Source organism: Eumetopias jubatus, unplaced genomic scaffold (genome assembly GCF_037043125.1).
Source record: "Eumetopias jubatus isolate StellerSeaLion01/CBP00866 unplaced genomic scaffold, mEumJub1_p1.0 scaffold_17, whole genome shotgun sequence".
Lineage (NCBI taxonomy): Eukaryota > Metazoa > Chordata > Mammalia > Carnivora > Otariidae > Eumetopias > Eumetopias jubatus.
In genome coordinates this window covers 40392333-40413440 of record NW_028274823.1, presented here as the reverse complement: position 1 = coordinate 40413440, position 21108 = coordinate 40392333, and the positions used below count along the sequence as shown (strand labels likewise).

At 45.3% G+C, this 21108-nt stretch overlaps 1 protein-coding gene across 1 annotated transcript in view; it reads right to left on the bottom strand.

Moving 5' to 3' along the window:
• The window catches only part of ALOX5 (arachidonate 5-lipoxygenase), a 72082-nt gene extending 52044 nt beyond the window's left edge, over positions 1-20038 (bottom strand). The window contains exons 1-3 of the mRNA XM_028098603.2: positions 19811-20038; positions 14012-14210; positions 9991-10072 (exon numbers count right to left, since the gene is read on the bottom strand). Of these exons, the coding sequence (XP_027954404.1) occupies positions 9991-10072; positions 14012-14210; positions 19811-19960 (431 nt within the window). The 5' untranslated portion in view covers positions 19961-20038. The remainder of the gene's footprint in view (positions 1-9990; positions 10073-14011; positions 14211-19810) is intronic.
• Between the last annotated feature and the right edge of the window lie 1070 nt (positions 20039-21108).

Sequence of the window (21108 nt, the reverse complement as noted above, 5' to 3'; positions counted from 1 at the left end):
CCAAAACCAGACAAAGATCCCATCAAAAAGGAGAATTACAGACCAATATCCTTGATGAACATGGATGCAAAAATTCTCACCAAAATACTAGCCAATAGGATCCAACAGTACATTAAAAGGATTATTCACCACGACCAAGTGGGATTTATCCCTGGGCTGCAAGGCTGGTTCAATATCCGCAAATCAATCAACGTGATACAATACATTAACAAAAGAAAGAACAAGAATCATATGATCCTCTCCATAGATGCAGAAAAAGCATTTGACAAAGTACAGCATCCTTTCTTGATTAAAACTCTTCAGAGTATAGGGATAGAGGGTACATACCTCAATATCATAAAAGCCATCTACGAAAAACCTACAGCGAATATCATTCTCAATGGGGAAAAGCTGAGAGCTTTTCCCCTAAGGTCAGGAACGCGGCAGGGATGTCCACTCTCACCACTGCTATTCAACATAGTATTAGAAGTCCTAGCCACAGCAATCAGACAACAAAAAGAAATCAAAGGCATCCAAATCGGCAAAGAGGAAGTCAAACTCTCACTCTTTGCAGAGGATATGATACTTTATGTGGAAAACCCAAAAGACTCCACCCCAAAACTGCTAGAACTCATACAGGAATTCAGTCAAGTAGCAGGCTATAAAATCAATGCACAGAAATCAGTGGCATTCCTATACACCAACAACAAGACAGAAGAGAGACAAATCAAGGAGTCGATCCCATTCACAATTGCACCCAAAACCATAAGATACCTAGGAATAAATTTAACCAAAGAGGCAAAGGATCTGTACTCAGAAAACTATAAAATACTCCGGAAAGAAATTGAAGAAGACACAAAGAAATGGAAAAACGTTCCATGCTCATGGATTGGAAGAACCAACATTGTGAAGATGTCAATGCTACCTAGAGCAATCTACACATTCAGTGCAATCCCCATCAAAATACCATCCACTTTTTTCAAAGAAATGGAACAAATAATCCTAAAATTTGTATGGAACCAGAAGAGACCCCGAATAGCCAGAGGAATATTGAAAAAGAAAAGCAAAGCTGGCGGCATCACAATTCCGGACTTCCAGCTCTATTACAAAGCTGTCATCATCAAGACAGTATGGTAGTGGCACAAAAACAGACACATAGATCAATGGAACAGAATCGAGAGCCCAGAAATGGACCCTCAACTCTATGGTCAACTCATCTTTGACAAAGCAGGAAAGAATGTCCAGTGGAAAAATGACAGTCTCTTCAACAAATGGTGTTGGGAAAATTGGACAGCCACATGCAGAAGAATGAAACTGGACCATTTCCTTACACCACACACAAAAATAGACTCCAAATGGTTGAAAGACCTAAACGTGAGACAGGAGTTCATCCAAATCCTAAAGGAGAACACAGGTAGCAACCTCTTCGACCTCAGCCGCAGCAACTTCTTCCTAGAAACATCACCAAAGGCACAGGAAGCCAGGGCAAAAATGAACTATTGGTATTTCATCAAGATAAAAAGCTTTTGCACAGCAAAAGAAACAGTCCACAAAACCAAAAGACAACCGACAGAATGGGAGAAAATATTTGCAAATGACATATCAGATAAAGGGCTAGTATCCAAAATCTATAAAGAACTTATCAAACTCAACACCCAAAGAACAAATAATCCAATCAAGAAATGGGCAGAAGACATGAACAGACATTTTTCCAAAGAAGACATCCAAATGGCCAACAGGCACATGAAAAAGTGCTCAACATCGCTCAGCATCAGGGAAATCCAAATCAAAACCTCAATGAGATACCACCTCACCCCCGTCAGAATGGCTAAAATTAACAAGTCAGGGAACGACAGATGTTGGCGGGGATGTGGAGAAAGGGGAACCCTCCTACACTGTTGGTGGGAATGCAAGCTGGTGCAACCCCTCTGGAAAACAGTATGGAGGTTCCTCAAACAGTTGAAATTAGAGCTACCATTTTATCCAGCAATTGCACTTCTGGGTATTTACCCCAAAGATACAAATGTAGGGACCCGAAGGGGTACGTGCACCCCAATGTTTATAGCAGCAATGTCCACAATAGCCAAACTGTGGAAAGAGCCAAGATGTCCATCGACAGATGAATGGATAAAGAAGATGTGGTATATATACACAATGGAATATTATGCAGCCATCAAGAGGAATGAGATCTTGCCATTTGCAACGACGTGGATGGAACTGGAGGGTGTTATGCTGAGTGAAATAAGTCAATCAGAGAAAGACATGTATCACATGACCTCACTGATATGAGGAATTCTTAATCTCAGGAACAAACTGAGGGTTGCTGGAGTGGTCGGGGGTGGGAGGGATGGGGTGGCTGGGTGATGGACATTGGGGAAGATATGTGCTACGGTGAGCACTGTGAATTGTGTAAGACTGTTGAATCACAGATCTGTACTTCTGAAACAAATAACGCAACATATTTTAAGAAAAAAGAAAAAGAAGAAGATAGCAGGAGAGGAAGAATGAAGGGGAGTAAGTCAGAGGGGGAGACGAACCATGAGAGACGATGGACTCTGAAAAACAAACTGCAGTTTCTGGAGGGGAGGAGGGTGGGGGGATGGGTTAGCCTGGTGATGGGTATTGAGGAGGGCACATTCTGCATGGAGCACTGGGTGTTATGAACAAACAATGAATCATGGAACAGTACACCAAAACAAATTATGTAATATATGGTGATTAACATAACAATAAAAAAATTAAAAAAAAAAGACCACATGCCTATAGACTAGTTTAATTTATCAGCCATTAACATCTTAGTCTGAATTACAGTGGGACTGATAGAACTTGCTGTCTGCTCATCTAACAGGACAAAAACTAGCCCGATTCTCTGAAAGTTGTTTAGCATCACCACAATCTAAGATTCCTTCTTCCCACAGGGCCAAAAATACATGAAGTGCTCACTGTTCGGGCTTTGATAGGGGTGGCTGAAGTGGGGAGTAGAGCTGAGGAAGGAACATAGAAATAACAATCCTCAAAAAGTTGAAAATAGAGCTACCCTATGACCCAGCAATTGCACTACTGGGTATTTACCCCAAAGACACACATGTAGTGATCTGAAGGGGCAACTGCACCCCAATCTTTATAGCAGCAATGTCCACAATTGCCAAACTACGGAAAGAGCCCAGATGTCCACTGACAGATGAATGGATAAAGAAAATGTGGTACATATATACAATGGAATACTACTCAGCCATCAAAAAAAATGAAATCTTGCCATTTGCAATGACGTGGTTGGAGCTAGAGGGTGTTGTGCTAAGTGAAATAAGTCAATCAGAGAAAGACAATTATCATATGATCTCACTCATATGTGGAATTTAAAAAACAAAATAGAGGAGTACAGGGGAAGAGAGGAAAAAATAAAACAAGACAAAACCCAGAGAGGGAGAAAAACCGTAAGAGACTCTTAATCATAGGAAACAACTATGGGGGGGTGGGGTGATGGGGCAACTGGATGATGGACTTTAAGGAGGGCACATGATATAATGAGCACTGGATATTATATAAGACTGATGAATCACTGACCTCTACCTCTGAAACCAATAATACATTATATGTTAATTAATTGAATTTACATAAAATAATAAAGTGGGAAGAAATGAATTACTTCAGAAAAAAAAGAAATAATCCTTTAAGATGGGAAGGGTGGTGCAGAGCTCTCAGACAATGCCTTGTGCACTGTACCAAATACAAAAGTCTCAGAATACATCAACATCATATGGTGTTAAGCTGAGAGGCTCACACTCAAGTGTCTTAAAACAAATCACAAATTCATAAATCTTTAACATTACTCAAGTAAAATCAGATTACCTTCCTTCACCTGATATAAAGACATAAAAGTTTTATTTAAACATTTTATTATGAAATTGAATATATAATACATGTATTTATGTGTATGTATATATATGTACAGATGCATGTGGAAAAATGAACAAAACATCTCTATAACTAACATCCAGACCAAGAATCAGAATGTTACCAGTACCCCCACACTGCACCTGCTCCCCACTCTACCTCCCCCAATCACCATCCTCCCTTTTATGAGAATCATTTCCTTGCTATTATTTATTGTTCCACTGCTATATAACATTCCATAAACAATATAATTCCAAACTCTATGGAAGCCATATTTGGCTTCCAGTGATCAACACCATATTTGTCAGGTTTGCCCGTGTTGCTCTGTGTAGCAGCCATTCATTGATTCCCCTTCTTTTGCTTTATTGGATTAAAAAAACCTGACATACTACATATTCCTTGTAAGAAGTTACACTATAGAGGAATACGTGAAAAGCTGTAATGGTCATCAGTCCCCAACAGCCCCTCCACAGCCCAGGTAAACATGCTGATTGTTAGCACAATTCCTTCCATTCCTCCCCCTTGGAAGGAGTCACAAATTCAAATGTCTCCAATGGCCAAAGTAGGACATGAAAGATGCCTTGATAACAGACAGGTGCTGGACTGAGAAAACCTGGGGAATAAGAATCCTGTTTACTTAGAGCTCCAAAATGGCCATGAGACAAATTTACAGGCTGGATACAGCCCACTGACCACCATTTCCCTGATGAGCACTCTAGATCATGTTATTGTTTTCAAAAACAGCTATACTGAGATATAATTTACATACAATAAAATTCATCCCTTAAAAGTATCCAATTAAAGGATTTTTAGTATACTTACAGACTTGTGCAACCTTCACCAAACTAATTTTGGAATATTTTCACCCCAAAAAGAAACCCTGTGCCCATTAATAGTCACTCCCCATTCCCCATCCCCATCTGCCAGCCCTGGGCAAATCAATAATCTACTAATCTGTGTTCACAGACTTGCCTGTTCTAGACATTTCATATATATAGAATCATACAATATGTAGTCTTTTGTAAATGACTTTTCTGTTTAGCATAATGTTTTTGAGGTTCATCCATGGTTTAGCATAGATCCATAGTTCATTCCTTTGCAATGCCAAGGAGTATTCCATCATATGGATATACCACATTTTGTTTATCCATTCATCAGTTAATGGAATTTAGGTTGTTTACCCCTTTGGGCTATTATAAATAACGTTGCTATGAATATTATATACAAGTTCGCATGTGTGGGGCTATGTGTGTAGAGAGACACCTATTTTCATTACTCTTGTGTACCACATGATACCACATGCAAAAGAAAAAAGGGGTAGAATTGCTAGTAGTAAGTCTGTTTAAGATTGGAGAAACTGCTAAACTATTTTTCAAGGTGGCTGCACCATTTTACATTCTACCGGCAACATATGAGGGCTCCGGTTTCCCCACATCCTCACCAGCACTGGCTATTGTCTGTCTTTTTGATTCAAGTTATCCTGGTAGGTGTGAGGTAGTTCTTATTATGGTTGTGATTTGCATTTTCCTGATGATTAATGGTGTTGAGCATCTTTTCAGGTGCTTATTGGTCATTCACATATTTTCTCTGGAAAAGTGTTGATTTGTTCTTTTTTTAATAGCCAAAATATATTCCATGGTATAGACATACCACATTTTATTTATACATTCATGAGTTAATGGACACTTGGGTTATATTCACCTTTGGTTATTATGTATAATGTAAACATTCATATACAAGTTTTTGTGTAAACATATGTTTTCACTTCTTTTAGGTATAGTCGTAGGTGTGGAATAGCTGGACCATATAGTAACTCTATTTAATAATTTGAGAAACTTGGGGCGCCTGGGTGGTGCAGTCAGTTAAGCGTCCAACTCTTGGTTTCTGCTCAGGTCATGATCTCAGTGTCGTGAGACTGAGCCCCACATTGGGCTCCAATGCTCAGTATGGGGTCTACTTGAGAGTCTCTCTCCCTCGGCCCCTCCCACTCCTGCTCTCTCTCTAAAATAAGTCAATAAATCTTTAAATAAAGATAATTTGAGTAAATACTAGACTGTGTTCCAAAGCAGCTGCACCATTTTACACTCCCCCAAGCAGTGTATGAGGGTTCTGATTTCTCCACACCTCCACAACTCTTGTAATTATCTAACTTTTTGATTTTAGACATCACAGTAAGTGTGAAGTGGTAATGATTTGCATTTCCCTGATGAATAATGATGTCAAGCATCTTTTCATGTGCCTACTGATCAATTGTATATCTTCCTTGGAAAAATGTCTATTCAGGTCCTTCTCCATTTTTAAATTAGATTGTCTTTTTTTCTTGATTTATAAGAGCTCTTTATATATTGTGGATACAAGTCCCTTATCAGATATATGATTCCCATATATTTTATCCAATTCTGTGGGTTGTCTTTTACTTTTTAAAAAAGATTTTATTTATTTATTTGAGAAAGAGAGAGCTATAGAGAGAAAAAAAGCACAAGAAGGGTAGAGGGAGAGCCTCTTCAAGCAGACCCACCCCTAAGTGTCAGGAGCCCAATGTGGGGCTTGATCCCATGACCCATGAGATCAAGACCTGAGCCAAAACTAAGAGTTGGATGCTCAACCGACTGAGCCACTCAGGCGCCCTGTCTTTTCACTTTCTTGATGGTATCCTTTGAAGCACAAAAGTTTTAAAATTTGGTGACATCAGTTTATCTATTTCCCCTTTTTTGCTTATGCTTTTGTTGTCAAATCTAAAAATCATTTGCCAAATCCAAGGTTATGTAAGTTTACCCCCGTCTTTTTCAATGTTTTACAGTTTAAGCTCTTACATTTACATATTTGATCCATTTTAAGTTAATTTTTGTACATGGTGTAAGGGTCCAATTTCATTCTTTTGCATGTCGCTATTCAGTTGACCAACACCATTTGTTGAAAAGACTATTTTTTTCTCCATTGAACTGTCTTGCTGCCTCTCTTGAAAATTAATTGACCATAAATGTAATGGCTTATTTCTGGACTCTCAATTCTATTTAATTGCTCTATGTATCTAGCCTTATGCCTATACCACATTGTCTTGATTACTGCAGCAGGGTAGTAATTCTGATATTGGGAAATGTGAGTTCCCCAACTTTTTTTTTCAAGATTGTTTTAATATTCTGAGTTCCTCATATTTCCATATGGATTTTAAGATCAGCTAGTCAATTGTTGCAAAAAAAGTCACCTGGGATTTTGATAGGGATTGTGTTAAATTTGTACATTGCTTTGGGGAGTATTAACCATTTTAATAATATTAAGTCCTCTGGTCCATGAACATAAGATGTCTTTCACCTTATTTAGGTCTTCTTTAATTACTCTTAACAATGTTTTGTAGTTTTCATTGTATAAGTCTTGGACTTTTGTTAAGTTTATAAATATTTTATTCCTTTTGATGCTATTGCACATGGAACTGTATTGATCTTGTATCCTGTAATTTTGCTGGATTAGTAGTTCCAATTTTTTTTTAAGATTTTATTTATTTATTTGAGAGAGAGCGATAGCGAGAGAGAGCATGAGCGGGGGGTGGGGGTGTGTGGCAGAAGGGCAGAGGGAGAAGCAGGCTCCCCCCTGAGAAGGACTCCCCCCCCCCGGGGGGCTCGATCCCAGGACCCTGGGATAATGACCTGAGCTGAAGGCAGATGCCTAACTGACTGAGCCACCCAGGTGCCCTGTTCCAATAATTTTTTGGTGAATTCCTTAAGATTTTCCACATACAAGATCGTGTCATCTGTGAATGGCAACGGTTTTACTTATTGCTCTTTAATGTGGGTGCCCTTTGTCCCTTCTTGCCTAAAGGCCCTGGCTAGAACCTCCAGTACAATATTGAATAGAAGTGGCAAAAGCTGACATCTTTATCTTGTTTCTGGACCTTAGGAAGAAAGCATGCAGTCTTTTCCCATTAAATATGATGTTAACTGTAAAATTTTTTTACAGATCCCTTTATCAGGTTGAGAAATTTCCCTTTAATTCTTATTTTTCTAGGGGTGACTGGGTGGCTCAGTCATTAAGCTTCTGCCTTCAGCTCAGGTCATGATCCCAGGATCCTAGGATTGAGCCCCCAGAGGGGGGACAAAAAAAAAAAATCCCTGCTCAGCGGGAAGCCTGCTTCTCCCTCTACCCCTCCCCATGCTTGTGTCTCTCTCTCGCTGTGTCTCTCTCTGTCAAATAAATAAATAAAATCTTAAAAAATATTCTTATTTCTCTAGTGTTTTTCAATTATGAAAGGGTGTTGGATTTTGTCAAATGCACTCTTGTGTGTCTTTTGAGATTATCACGTGTTTCTTTTTCTTTACTCTATTTTTATGGTGCATTACATTACCTGATATTTGGATGTTAAGCCAAACTTGCATACTTAGGATAAATCCTACCTGGTGATATTGTATCATGCCTTTTACATGCTGCTGGATCCAGTTTGCTAGTATTTTGTAGAAAATATTTGAATCTATACCCATAAGAGATATTGGTGTATAGTTTTGTTGTGATATCTTTGTCTGATTTTGGTATAATAGTGATCTCATCCAATGAGTTGGGACGTGTTCCCTCCTCTTCTGTTTTCTGGAAGAACTTTGCAGGATTGCTATTAATTAACCAGTGAGGCCGTCTAGGCCTGGGCTTTTCTTTGTGAGAAGTTTCAAAATTACTAATTCAATCTCTTTGCTTGTGATTGTTTTATTCAGATTATTTATTCCTGAGTCAGTTTTGGTCATTTCTGTCTTTTTAGGAATTTGCCCATTTTACCCAAGTTATCTAATTTGTTGGTGTACAGCTGTTTATAGTATTCCCTTTGATTCGTTTTAATTTGTGTGAAGTGGGTACTGATGCTCCTTTATTTTTTTTAATTTTTAAAATTGTATTATGTTATGTTAATCACCATACATTACATCATTAGCTTTTGATGTAGTGTTCCATGATTCATTGTTTGCGTATAATACCCAGTGCTCCATTCAGTACGTGCCCTCTTTAATACCCATCACCAGGCTAACCCATCCCCCACCCCTCCCCTCTAGAACCCTCAGTTTGTTTCTCAGAGTGCATAGTCTCTCATGGTTCATCTCCCCCTCCGATATACCCCCTTCATTCTTCCCCTTCTGCTATCTTCTTTTTTTTTTTTTTTTAACATATAATGTATTATTTGTTTCAGAGGTACAGGTCTGTGATTCAACAGTCTTACACACTTCACAGTGCTCACCATAGCACATACCCTCCCCAATGTCTATCACCCAGCCACCCCATCCCTCCCACCCCCCCCCACTCCAGCAACACTCAGTTTGTTTCCTGAGATTAAGAATTCCTCATATCAGTGAGGTCATATGATACATGTCTTTCTCTGATTGACTTATTTCGCTCAGCATAATACCCTCCAGTTCCATCCACGTCATTGCAAATGTCAAGATTTCATTCCTTTTGATGGCTGCATAATATTCCATTGTATATATGTTTTATACATATATACCACATCTTCTTTATCCATTCATCTGTCGATGGACATCTTGGCTCTTTCCACAGTTTGGCTATTGTTGACATTGCTGCTATAAACATCAGGGTGCACGTACCCCTTCGGATCCCTACATTTGTATCTTTGGGGTAAATACCCAGTAGTGCAATTACTGGGTCATAGGGTAGTTCTGTTTTCAACTTTCTGAGGAACCTCCATACTGTTTTCCAGAGTGGCTGCACCAGCTTGCATTACCACCAACAGTGTAGGAGCATTCCTAATTTTAATAATTTGAGTTCTCTCACTCTTTTTTTTTGGTCTGTTAAAGACTTGTCAATTTTGTTGTAGATTATATATCCCTTTTGCAATCGAATTATTATCAGAAGACATAAGTGAGGGGTAATCTCTACCATGGGAGGTGACGGAACATTAATGTAAATCCAAGCTTCGGCTGCCCCATTCCTCCTAAATGCCGATATGGTTGACCTCAAGTTTTTTCCATAATGCTCTACCATCTCTGCCTGGAGTGGTGGTCAGGGGAAGCTGGGGGTTGGGGAGCACTCCAGGGAACTGGTGGCATGGCCATCATTTACCAGCAGTGGTCAGCCATAACCTGTGGGCACAGTTTATTTATGGCCGTTTGGTCTGATGTCATAACTCACCGATACTGTTTTTGCCGTGTGTCCAGCTCTTTACGTCTGTGCTGCTTGAGAATGTGAATTTGGTCATCGCAGGCCAACTTTGCTGTGAGGAAAGGACAGGATTGTGAGAAGAGCCACAAAGGTAACAACGTCCAGTATTTGGGTTCCCGTCCCACACCCTGCCCATGCACCATCTTTACCTACCCGAGAACAGCCCCCTTCCCCCACCCCCATTCATACTGAGGACACTGGGGTCTAGGGAGGTTGAACAGCTTTGCATTTGAACTTTGCCCAATGTCACACACCTAATTAGTGGATTTTCAACACAAGATTCAAATCTTGTGTTCTGAGCCACTCCCATTATAAAAGACAAACGCAGTTCCCTCTCTTTCTGCCTGTTCACTCAGCAAGCTGGGGGCCCTCGGGGCGCCGAGAATCACATCCAGATACATGAGCCGGGCTTGGTTCTTGTTAGGTGTCATGCGGGCAGGCCAACGATTCTCTGACTCTCCAGCAGGCACAGGGCATAGAGCAAGTTGCCTTAGCTTCCTCACATGTAAAATGGAGATAATAATGCCTATTTTTAGGGTCATGATGGGGATTTAGTGAGTACTTCACACAGTGCTTGGCACCCAGTAAGCTGGAACAATAATTAATATTATTGTCCTTATAATCGTGATGGACCTGTGCTGCTGCTTCTTCCCTCTTAGCCCAAATTCAAAGGTGTCTTGGTTCTCATTTCAGGAGTGGGGCAAGTGGCTTAAGGGCAGGGTCAAGCTGCTCAGGGCCTTTAGAGTAGGAGAGGCTAGTTCATGATTACCCTTTATACTGTTATTTAAGGTAAAGCCTGTGAACAGTTAGTGGGAGCCCAGACTAGTAGGATTCCAGAGCATCTCCTGAAAAGGGGGCCTATAATAGTGCTTCTCCAGCTCTCTGTGGTTTTTAAAATTTCCATTCCATCACAGATTGATATTTTTGCAAAATACAATAAAAATTAACTACTGGAAAAATGAAATTAAAAAAAAACCAAGGACATTCAAAACACAAGCCGTTTTTAGTATAAGAAGCAATAATCATAGAATAATTCTTGCAAGTTGCTATAAAAGCTTATAAATGTCTACTTTCAGACCAACACCCAACAGTTCTTAGCCCACACTCAGAGTCCCCTTCTGGCTGAGGCAGCTCCGGCCCAGGGCTGGGAACTGGGGCCCAGGGAGGAGGATCAATGGGGTAACTTTTTGTTCTCCAGTGGGGATGGAAAGCCATCCAGTAGGGGCAGCCCGAGGCCACTGAAGGCAAGATGAGTATTAACTGTAACAGCTGTCACTGGCTGTATGAGTTACTGTTGTAGGCACCCGACATTCATCATCTCTAATCCACCTCAAAGAAACAGCCTCTTTCTCAGGCACCTGGTTCTGAGAAATTGGGTCTCTTCAGTTTCAGTGGTATGAATAAGTCAGAATATGTGGAACTACACATACCAAGTGTCAAAAGACATAAGCTCCATTTCTCTTGGCCCTGAGGGTGTTGGACATTCCACCCTGGTGACTGGTGGAACTTTTGGGAACACAGCAGGTGACCTCAGGTGACAAGACCTAGACTGAATGCCCCAGAGTTCAGGAGTAGGGGTTGATTCCAAAACACTGATATGAGTGCCTTACTGAAGCTGTCTTTTCACAGAGGTGCTCTGGATCCCGGGACAACAGTGACGGCCCTCTGACCATTATGTTCATGCCAGGTGCCATGGTGAAGTATTAGATGACAGGTTACCATGTCGCTTGTGGGCTGGGCCCCTTCATTTCCAGTTGTCCCAAGATTGGTTGTTGTGCTATGTGTTGAATTAAAGATGGCCATAAATTCTTTGACATTCTTTCCATTGAGAGGTGGGGTCTGTGTCCCCTCTGAGTCTGGGTAGGCTCTGTGACTGCTTGGACCAATAGAATATAGTGGAAGGTAACCTCTGCCAGCTTCCAGGCTCAGGCAGGAGAGACAGGCAACTTCCACCTTCTGTCTCTTGGAGTACTTGCTCTTGGCAGCCGACCACCACATAAGACCACCCTGTGACCGCCCAGTTGTGAGAAGCCCAACGCCATAGAAAAGGCTTCAAGAATGAGATTCCAGGTGGAAAGAGAGGCCAAGGAGCCCTGAGGCACTAGACATGTGAGAGAAGAACCATCTTAGAAGTGAGCCTTCTAGTCCTTCCCCCTCAGCCAATGCTTCATGGCTCACAGACGAACTGCCCCAGCTGAGCCTTTCCCAGATTTCTGACCCATAAGATCATGTGCAAAATTAAAAGCCTGTCTAAAACCACTCAGATTGATACACAGCAATCGACAAGTGGAACATACTGGATGGATAGTTTCTATGTGTCCCTCCAGATCTACCCTTCACCTTTTCCTGTCCCTAAAGGCCCTGATCTTATCTTTGATTGGAATGAATTCATCAATGGGCTTCACATTGGGTTCAGCCACTGGGAAGCCTGACCAGAGAGAGGAGGGCATGGGAGAATGAGGAGAGTGTTTCCCCAGGTTGTCTGCATCTCTAGTGGGGGCCACAGCTACTCCCATGGGAGCTCTGTCTCGAGGACACTCCCCTTCTGGGATTAATCTGGCATTCTTTCCCTCCCCTCACCCCACCTGGACCAGCAGTGCTAATGGCCTGCACACTGGTGTGTTCCCCTGCACACTGACCTACACCTTCCTAAACATCCTCATTTGAATGTGCCATATGTTTTTTTGCTGGAAAGGGATTCAGGATCTGTGGGAAGGACTGTACGCAGGAGGGAGACTTGGAGCTAGTGTTTCTCCAATACTAGAGAAAGAGAAGAACCCTGTCCACAACTGTTCACATTCTGGCCACTACAAGACAGAGTGAATTTTGTGGGGTTTTTTTTTTTTTTTTTTTTTTTGGCATGAGGTCGGGAGACAAAAATCCTTCTAGCTCTAATCCTTCAGCTCAGAAATACTTTTGGAATTTGGTTTCTTAAATTCCATGTGAGAAACAATGGGATGTGGCCTGATAGTTTAAGAACACTAGGTAGAAAAGAATTTTTCCTCCTCTGTCTTGGTTTTCCTAGCTAAAAAATGGGGGTAGTAATCATTTCCATTTTACCTACCCCCTGAACTCTGTGAAGAATGAATGATCTAGTGATAGGAATGCACTGTCGACTAGGAAGTATTAAACATCTCACAGGTAAAACATCTGTCCTCCTCCTCATTATTCTAGTGGTACACAGCTTTGAAGACTTCTCATTCTGGGTTTTAGAGTGTGAGCAAACTGAAGGGCCATGACTTGAACCAGACAGAATTTTGCCAAGACATGGGCTTGACTCTCACATGTTAAGAGGCTAGTGCCCAAGGGGGAGTCTTTCAGGGGGACAGTGGCCTTAGCTGAGTTTTGCCATCCATTCCTCTGTTCTTCCACATCAGGCCAACTGCCTGTCTCTTATGAGGAATGCTCTCCCAAGGAAGTGCCAGATTGGGGTCTGCACATTTGAGGGTCTTGCTTAAGAGGGTAGATTTTAGGTTCTTTTCTCTTTTAGCAAAATGTAGGACTTCAGGTGTAACAATCAGTGACCATGACCGCCAGGTCTGGCCACAGCCCCTCTAGGCTGGGCCTTGGGCCACCCCTATCAAACTCTTCCCTTCCTAGGCCTATGTGGGGTGCCCTGGAGCCCAAGCCCCACTATGGCCCACAGAGAGGAGAACTGGAGAATTCACGTGGAGAACTGCCCATCTAAGGAGATGTCCCACAGGTATTTGCTATGAGGGACCCTCTGACAAAAAGGGAGTCATAAGCTTGCCTCTGAAGGACTGCAGCACAGAGGGAAAACAGCTGAGCACGTGGCGGGGGGCCTCCCACTCCACCCTCTGAGTGTGAGGTTTATTACTACCCTGAGGAAAGTCATACCACCTGCAGGTGCATCGAGGCACAGAGCAGCAGTGTTATTATTCCCATGAATACAGTTCTTGGAGGAAAGAGGGCCTGCAAGCCCCCTGGTTCCTGGGAAGCTCAGGGAGTGGAAGGGGCCTGAGCCACTCACCACGTCCGTCTCTCAGGACAATCTCGCCCTCACCGGTGATCCAGCGGTAGCAAGGGAACTCAATGTAATCTCCACAGGGCATCTTCAGCGTGATGTACTTCAGGTACCAATCGTCATGGAGCCAATACTTGCGCTTCTCGATTTTGACTAGCTGGATTTCGCCCAGTTCTTCATCCACTGTCACATCATAAGAATCAACCTGAGAGGAGAAAAAGGCAAATCAGGTTGTCTGGGGGTTTCCTGAGCCTTAGTATCACATCTTAGCTCATTTAGCCAAGATGTCTGCCGAAAGCCTGCCCTCGGCAAGGCTCTGTCCTGCACCTGGGAGGCAGAGATGGACAAATCCTGGCCTTTGCCTTAATGGAGATGGAGGTCTAGTGAGTAAGGGATGATGGTGCTGCTCAGAGAGGGACATTCTGCTGTCTGCCCATGGTCAGGCTGGAGGAGGGGACACTCCAGCAGGGGTGCCCTCTGCTAGGCTGTGCTTGGTGAGGGTCCTCTTCAGCTGCCCCTGCTCACAATGAGGGCAGGGCAGCTGCTGGCCTTCCCACCCTGCAGGCTGGCGAGGGCAAACTAGACCTTGCATGCTGGGCAGCCCTTTACATCTTGCGAAGGGCTTGCTGACAATTGCTATAGACCCCCACAATGACGTGAGGATGAGGGGCAGTCATGACTGTGTCACAGATGAAGATATTGAAGCTTACTAAGTCACACTTCAGTTATTCATTGACAGAGATGGAATTCTAATCCAGACCTTTCTAGCACAGCCACTCCATGTCTCTCTTGTTCTCTGGGGAAAAAATAACTGAGTGAAAATGGGGAGGCTCAAGTGCAAGTGAAGTTGCATAGATGCACATCATCCTAGGGCATCTGCTCTTCACTGAGCCACAGAGAGGTCAAGAAAATCACATAAGCAATACCAATGACATCTCTGGCACAGTGGTGGGTTGAGGCTGGTCTTGCTGCTAGAAGGTGCCACTGCAGGCCATGGGCAGCCTGCCCACCAGGTCCCTGGGACTGAGCGGCTCAGTGCTTCGTGCTGCCAGGCTCCTGACTCTAGGAGACAGGCAGGCATGGTGGCAGTGCTGGGCAACCCTTCTGAGGCTTTGGGGTGACCTGTGTGTCTGCAATTCTTGATGGCAGAGGGAAGGGAAGGAAGAGAGCTCAAGTATTGCATTGGATGTTCTATGCACCAGCAGGTTTGGGAAGCCCTGGACTCAGTGCTTCTCAATTTTGAGGGTCTTGCTTAAGAGGGTAGATTTTAGGTTCTTTTCTCTTTTAGCAAAATGTATAGGACTTCAGGTGTAACAATCGGTGACCATGACCGCCAGGTCTGGCCACAGCCCCTCTAGGCTGGGCCTTGGGCCACCCTTATCAACCTCTTCCCTTCCCAGGCCTGTGTGGGGTGCCCTGGAGTCCAAGCCCCACTATGGCCCACGTTTCTCTTTTCTTTTCTGCTCCAATTTCTCCCTCTCACTCTGTCTTCCAATCCCACCCCACCACCCCCAGTTCCCTCTTCTCTGCTCCACAACCTCCTGAGGTACTTTCTAAGCCAGATTTCACCAATCCTTGAGCTTTTTCCTTGGTGGCAGAACCTAGAGTTCTCAGCGTGATAGTGAAGTAAATGGAGGGGAGGGGTTTTCATCCTGCATATGACTCCATGCGTCTCTATCTCCATCCTTTTCCTACCAAGCTGCCAGAGGAACCTTAGGGAGAACTTATTAAGAGGAATAGGAAGTTGGTATTTTTAGCAAACCTCTTGGCTCTGAGCACAGTGAGCAGCTCACATGTTGTGGTTACTGAAGATGCCAAACACTTGTGGTCAGAAAGTGGAAGTCTCCTCCCTGTGCCCTGTGGTCTGGGCCTGGGTTCTTGTTAGAGCATTTCTGAGGACCAAGGAGCCAGGCCCCTGGGATGACACTTTTTGGTCCCTAACAGGTACACAAACACATCTGTGCTACCAGAATGCACCCTTCTGCAGAGTGAAAGAACCCTTTTACTCCACAGTGTGTCCTGTGAGAACAGAAACCATAGGTGAGGTCACAGAGAGCACTGACCCCAGGCCTGTGGGACCTCAGCTGGGGAGCCTATCTGTACTGCAGGGTGCTGATCCCTTGGGAAGAAGCCAGGAAGCCCCAGGGTGCAGGGTTGGAGAGGAGTCCCAGTGAGGGGACGGATGACCCGAGGAGCTGGGAGGAGAAGAGGAAAGGAAGGACACAACTTTTGTGGGGTGACTTCTGGGTGTGGGAGAGAATGGAGACCCCCGAGCTGCGGCATCAGTAGGCCAGGTGGTAAGATTTCAGAGGTGCGATAAATGGGGAGGGGAAGGAATGGGCAAGGCATTTAGCTGTAGAGAACTGAGAGAGCAAGACTCCTTAGGCAGGGAATGCATATATAGAAGGAAGTGGTTAGAGCCTGGAGCTCCTTGGGTCAGAGGTGGTAGGTGCAATGGTCAGATGCTAGAGAGAGACACGCAGGCAGGGAAGCATGCAATTCCCCAGCCTCATCTCACAAAAGGGCCAGTTTTTTTTATTTCACTTATTGCTTTCAACTCTTTATTGGGTATATAGTTTTAAGACTTTTGAATATTTCATCATTGTGTTAGCTGGGCACTTTTCATTTGATCTTTATATGAGCATTTTTAGAAAGGTCTCATTTGTTTCTGTTCCCTGTCAGGGAGAGGGATCTCTCTGCTGGAGCATGGACAGAAGAGAGTTCTGAGGCCCAACCGGCGATACTCGTCTTGGCGGAAGCTAATGAGGGGCTAGGCAGGGAGAGGAGGAGGTTGTGGAGCAGAGAAGAGGGAACTGGGGGGGACTGGAAAACAGAGTGAGAGGGAGAAATTGGAGCAGAAAAGAGGAGAGAAATGGGGGACATTGGGGTATGGCAGGGACTAGGAAGTAGAGGAAGGAAGAAAATGAGGAACAGGAAGCAGAATCTAGGGAAGAGAGGACAGAGAGGGAAGACATATTTATTCTTCATCAATATATTCTTATTACTGAGAAGGAGGTATTCTAGAGTGTTCCCTTCATATGGAGATTAATAAGGTTAACATTGCCTTAATATATGCAAAGTATATACAGTTGTAAGACTGGTCTACACTCACTGAATACATCCAGGGACAATATATTAAACACTTCTGTGTTGTCCCTAGCTTTCCTAAGAGTGGTCTTGGAATGAAAATGAAATGGCTCAAGTGAGATTTCCCACAGATCTTTGGATCTATAAAAGTCATCCTATCTGACTTGACCTGCTTTCAGCTGACAGAAGTAAGGAAACAAATCAATTTGCCAAATTTGCCCAGCCTCGGGCCAGTCTCTGGGCTGTTTCCTAAGCAGGCAGTGGTGAGCCCCTGAGGGTGTGGCCATGTACAGGAGAATCTCACCTTCAGAGGACTTCAGTTCCCAGTCCTCACCTGAATCAGTGTGTGGAACTCTGATGAGAATAACTGGGGATCTGTAACTCAATTTGTGGAGAAGAAATCAGTCCTACCGTTTGACTGAATTCTGCACAGAGGTATGTGGGTGTTGATCTGCCAAAGACCTGGAAATGACTGAACTAGCTGCCTGGTGACAGCCTTTATTGCTGTGACTGTGACTGCTAACCATAATGATTAGAAAACTTTTCCAAATAAAATGGCCAATTCTTCTAGAGCAAGTATTTTCTCTAAGGCTTCTTTTTTACCTTTACCGAAAAGGGACAGACTGTCCTTAAAGAGCCACTGGCTGGAGAATGAGGAAGTAGCTCTGGGCTGTGCAAGACAGAGTGTGGAGTAACTTTGCACCAACAGGAACTTTCTTAAGAGTGGATTTTTTTTCAGAGCCTTTAGGAACCAGCTGATTCCTCTGCAGCCCAGCAGCCCTTCTGACTTGTTCTCTCTCACCCCAGTGGAAATGTGACATGCAAACCTCTCCTGAAATTTGCTTCTGGAACTCTCACCGAGGTGTTTAGTCATAGCGTCATTTGAATGAATTCTCAAGGTGGGGAAATAATGAACAGAACAGTGCTTTCACCCCTCTTCCAATGACCCTGTTATGGTCACATGACAGTGTCTCCTTCGGGTAGAGGCCACATGTGGGGTGCCCTGTGCTGCACAGCATGAGCACACTGCGTGTGTGTAGAGGAGGATGGGGCCCACTGCAGCCTGCTTATTAAGGGGAAGTAGTCTGTACCCAATCCTCCTCCCTGAGATGTTGGGGGAACCATGAAAGAATGGAAATAAATGAAGGTGCTTCAGAAATGGCAGAAGGTGTCATCTTCCCAAGTGGATGTCTCATTGGCCCTCCCTCCTGCACCACTGTCCTCAGGGCCAGTTCCCTATTGGGGAAAACCAAACAACAGATGGTTGTTTTTATACTCAACACCTCACTCTTCTTGAAGGGAGCTTGAGCCAGGCTAACTTCTGAACTTGGCTAAGTGCCAAGTCGGCTAATAACAAGGTTTTGAAGCTCCTGGGGAGGAATCAAGCCCACTTTTGAGTTTGGAAGTGGGAAAAGGAGTTGACTATTACTTACTGCAGCCTCTACAGACCTAAAACCTAATTCATGAATTTTATCCAAGAAGTATTCAGTTGAACCATATGAAATTCCCAGTTTTATCAAAAATTGTTAACTATAAGCAATTTCATATGGTTCAACCTAATAATCAACTAAATAGTGAAAAGAAAAAGACCGCTTTGTGAAGTCTAAATCTTTTTGGTCCAGTTCAGGAGCTGGGGGGTGATGGAAGGGAACATTCCCTGGGCACCTACCTGAAGTGTGTTGGTTCTGTCACAATAATTATACAATGAGCACTTCCTATGCACTTGGCAGTGGCCTGGGCAAGTCACTAAATGCTCTGTGAGGACCATGACCTGCCATGCTCACCGAGAAAACCACAGGGCTGGAATTCATGCCCAGGTCAGCATCAGGAGCTCGCTTCTAAATGGGGCCACCTGTGCATGCCCTTATATAGTACTTGGCAGCATAGACTAGAAGTACAGTAAACACTGGCTCCCCTTGCTCCCTGGACTCCCACAGCTCCAGGGTATCTAGTGAGAAGGGGAGAGGAGAAGCCCTCCTTCCTCTTCTTGCTCCGAGCCCTCACACCTGGGGTGGAAGTGTTCCCCGGTATATACTCTGCTGGGAGTCAATCTCCAGGTTGCAAAAGCCTTCCTGCTTGAGCTCTCTTGTTCTTTCCCTCTAAATTCCTCTGGGGACCTGTCCTGAGAATGTGAGCTACCCAGGTGTGAAGACATCTGCTAGTATCACTCTGGGCCAGCAGCTGGGCTTGCGCTCACCCAGATTCCTGGACCAGCCTGAAATTACCCCTTCCGTTTTACATTTGGGGAACTGAGGTCCAGTGAGGAGACAGAGTGAGCCAGCAGTCAGGCCCTGATTCAACCCAGGTCTCTGAACTCCCACACCTGTGGTTTCTCCCCACAGCTCAAGGCTGCTCGAGGTGCCATCTGTGCTTCACAGCAGGGCAAGGACCCGCACAACCCCCCACTCCCACCCCCACGACTTGTGGAAGGAGCCCTACGAAATGGCGCACAAGCAGCGCTGCCCACAGTACTTGTCCAGTTAAGGGACCTTTCAGAGCCTCGGGGTCCCTATCTGTGAAATGGAGAGCGGACCTTGTACCTTCTCCTGCTCCCAGGAGAGAAGCGCGGCGCCCTGCCGGCCTCACCCTGGAAGCCTCCCGCCCCCGAACCTGGGTCCCAGCCTCCCCGACCGGGTCCTGGGCGTCCCCCCCCTCGGTCTCGGCCGCCCCGACGGGGCCCCGTGTGATCCCAGCCCTGTCCCAGCCGCGCGCCCTCACCGCGCCGCGCTCAAAGTCGTTGTAGAAGGGCTTGTCCAGCAGGTGCTTCTCGCTGCAGCCCGCAGAGCCCACGAGGCTGAGGTAGATGTAGTCGTCGGTGCCAGCGAACCACTGGCTGCCGGTGGCCACTGTGACCGTGTAGGAGGGCATGGCGGAAGGCTGCGAGCTCCAGGAGTCTCCACGCTGCGGATCTGTGCACCTCGGCACCTGGCCCGGACCCGCGCAGCTGCCTCTTCCCCCGCCGGCCCCGCCCCCCGCCCGCTCCGGCCCCGCCCCGGCCCCGGCCCCCGCCCGGCGGGACCCGACCGGACCGGACCCCACAAGCCCGCCCGCGCCCCGCACCTCCCATGACGCTCCGACGGCTAGGGACCCCCGTCGGACACTGTAGGGGTCGCGCCTTCCTGCTTCTCACTCCATTGGCTTGGTGTCTGTTTTAGCCTTCTGGGGACTGGGGCTGCCTCAGCTGCCATCCCCTCACCCATGCATCCGTTCATTCACTCAGTCCCCCATTCATTGTTCTCACCCTTCACCCTTCCTTCGGCCTCAGGCCAGGCTCCCGGAAGGCGCTAGGGTTGGGCTCTGGCGACCCCCGGAAAATGAGGCGTAGTCTCTACTCTCACCACGTTCCCAGTGTGACTGGGGCGATTACCGATGGCGTGGTTGCTTAGACCAGGGGTGCTCTGGGAGTTTACAGGGACAAGGGGGCTCACCTGGGGATTCCAGGGAGGCTTCTTGGAGGAGGCTGCACCGGAGCTGATACTGAGAGTGGTTTCTGGGACGCAGGGACTTCAGTCAGCTCTGGCTTCCACAGGTTTGGCTGAATGTCACTGTGGGCAAGCTGCAAGTGGGCACGGAGGTGTCAGATGCCAGCCGCTCTCAGGACAAGAGATTGTCCGTATATACGGCGGGAAGCGGGGCCGCCAGAGGGGGGCCAGGACAAGAAACACAAATCTGAACTAGGTGTTTTCTGGAGGAGATCAGCGGGCTTGAGGAGGCGGGAGGCTGGGTTATGTGGGGAAGGAGTTAGGCTTGCTTAGTGATGGCTCTTGGAGGGGGCGGGGGGAGTCCTGGGAAAGAAGATGGGGACTCCACAGGAAGAATTTTCCAGGAGTTAGGGCTGGCACCTGGGGAGCCGGCTGCCTGGCGGGAGTAACTGGTAGGCTTTCTAACAGGTGGTGGGCTGAGGCCTGAAAGTGATGTTAATAGAAGGAAGCTTCCCTTGGGTGGTCGGCTTTCCTACTGCTGTGACCCGATCTTGTAAGTCTTCTGTATTCGCCTGCACCTCCTCCACATTTCAT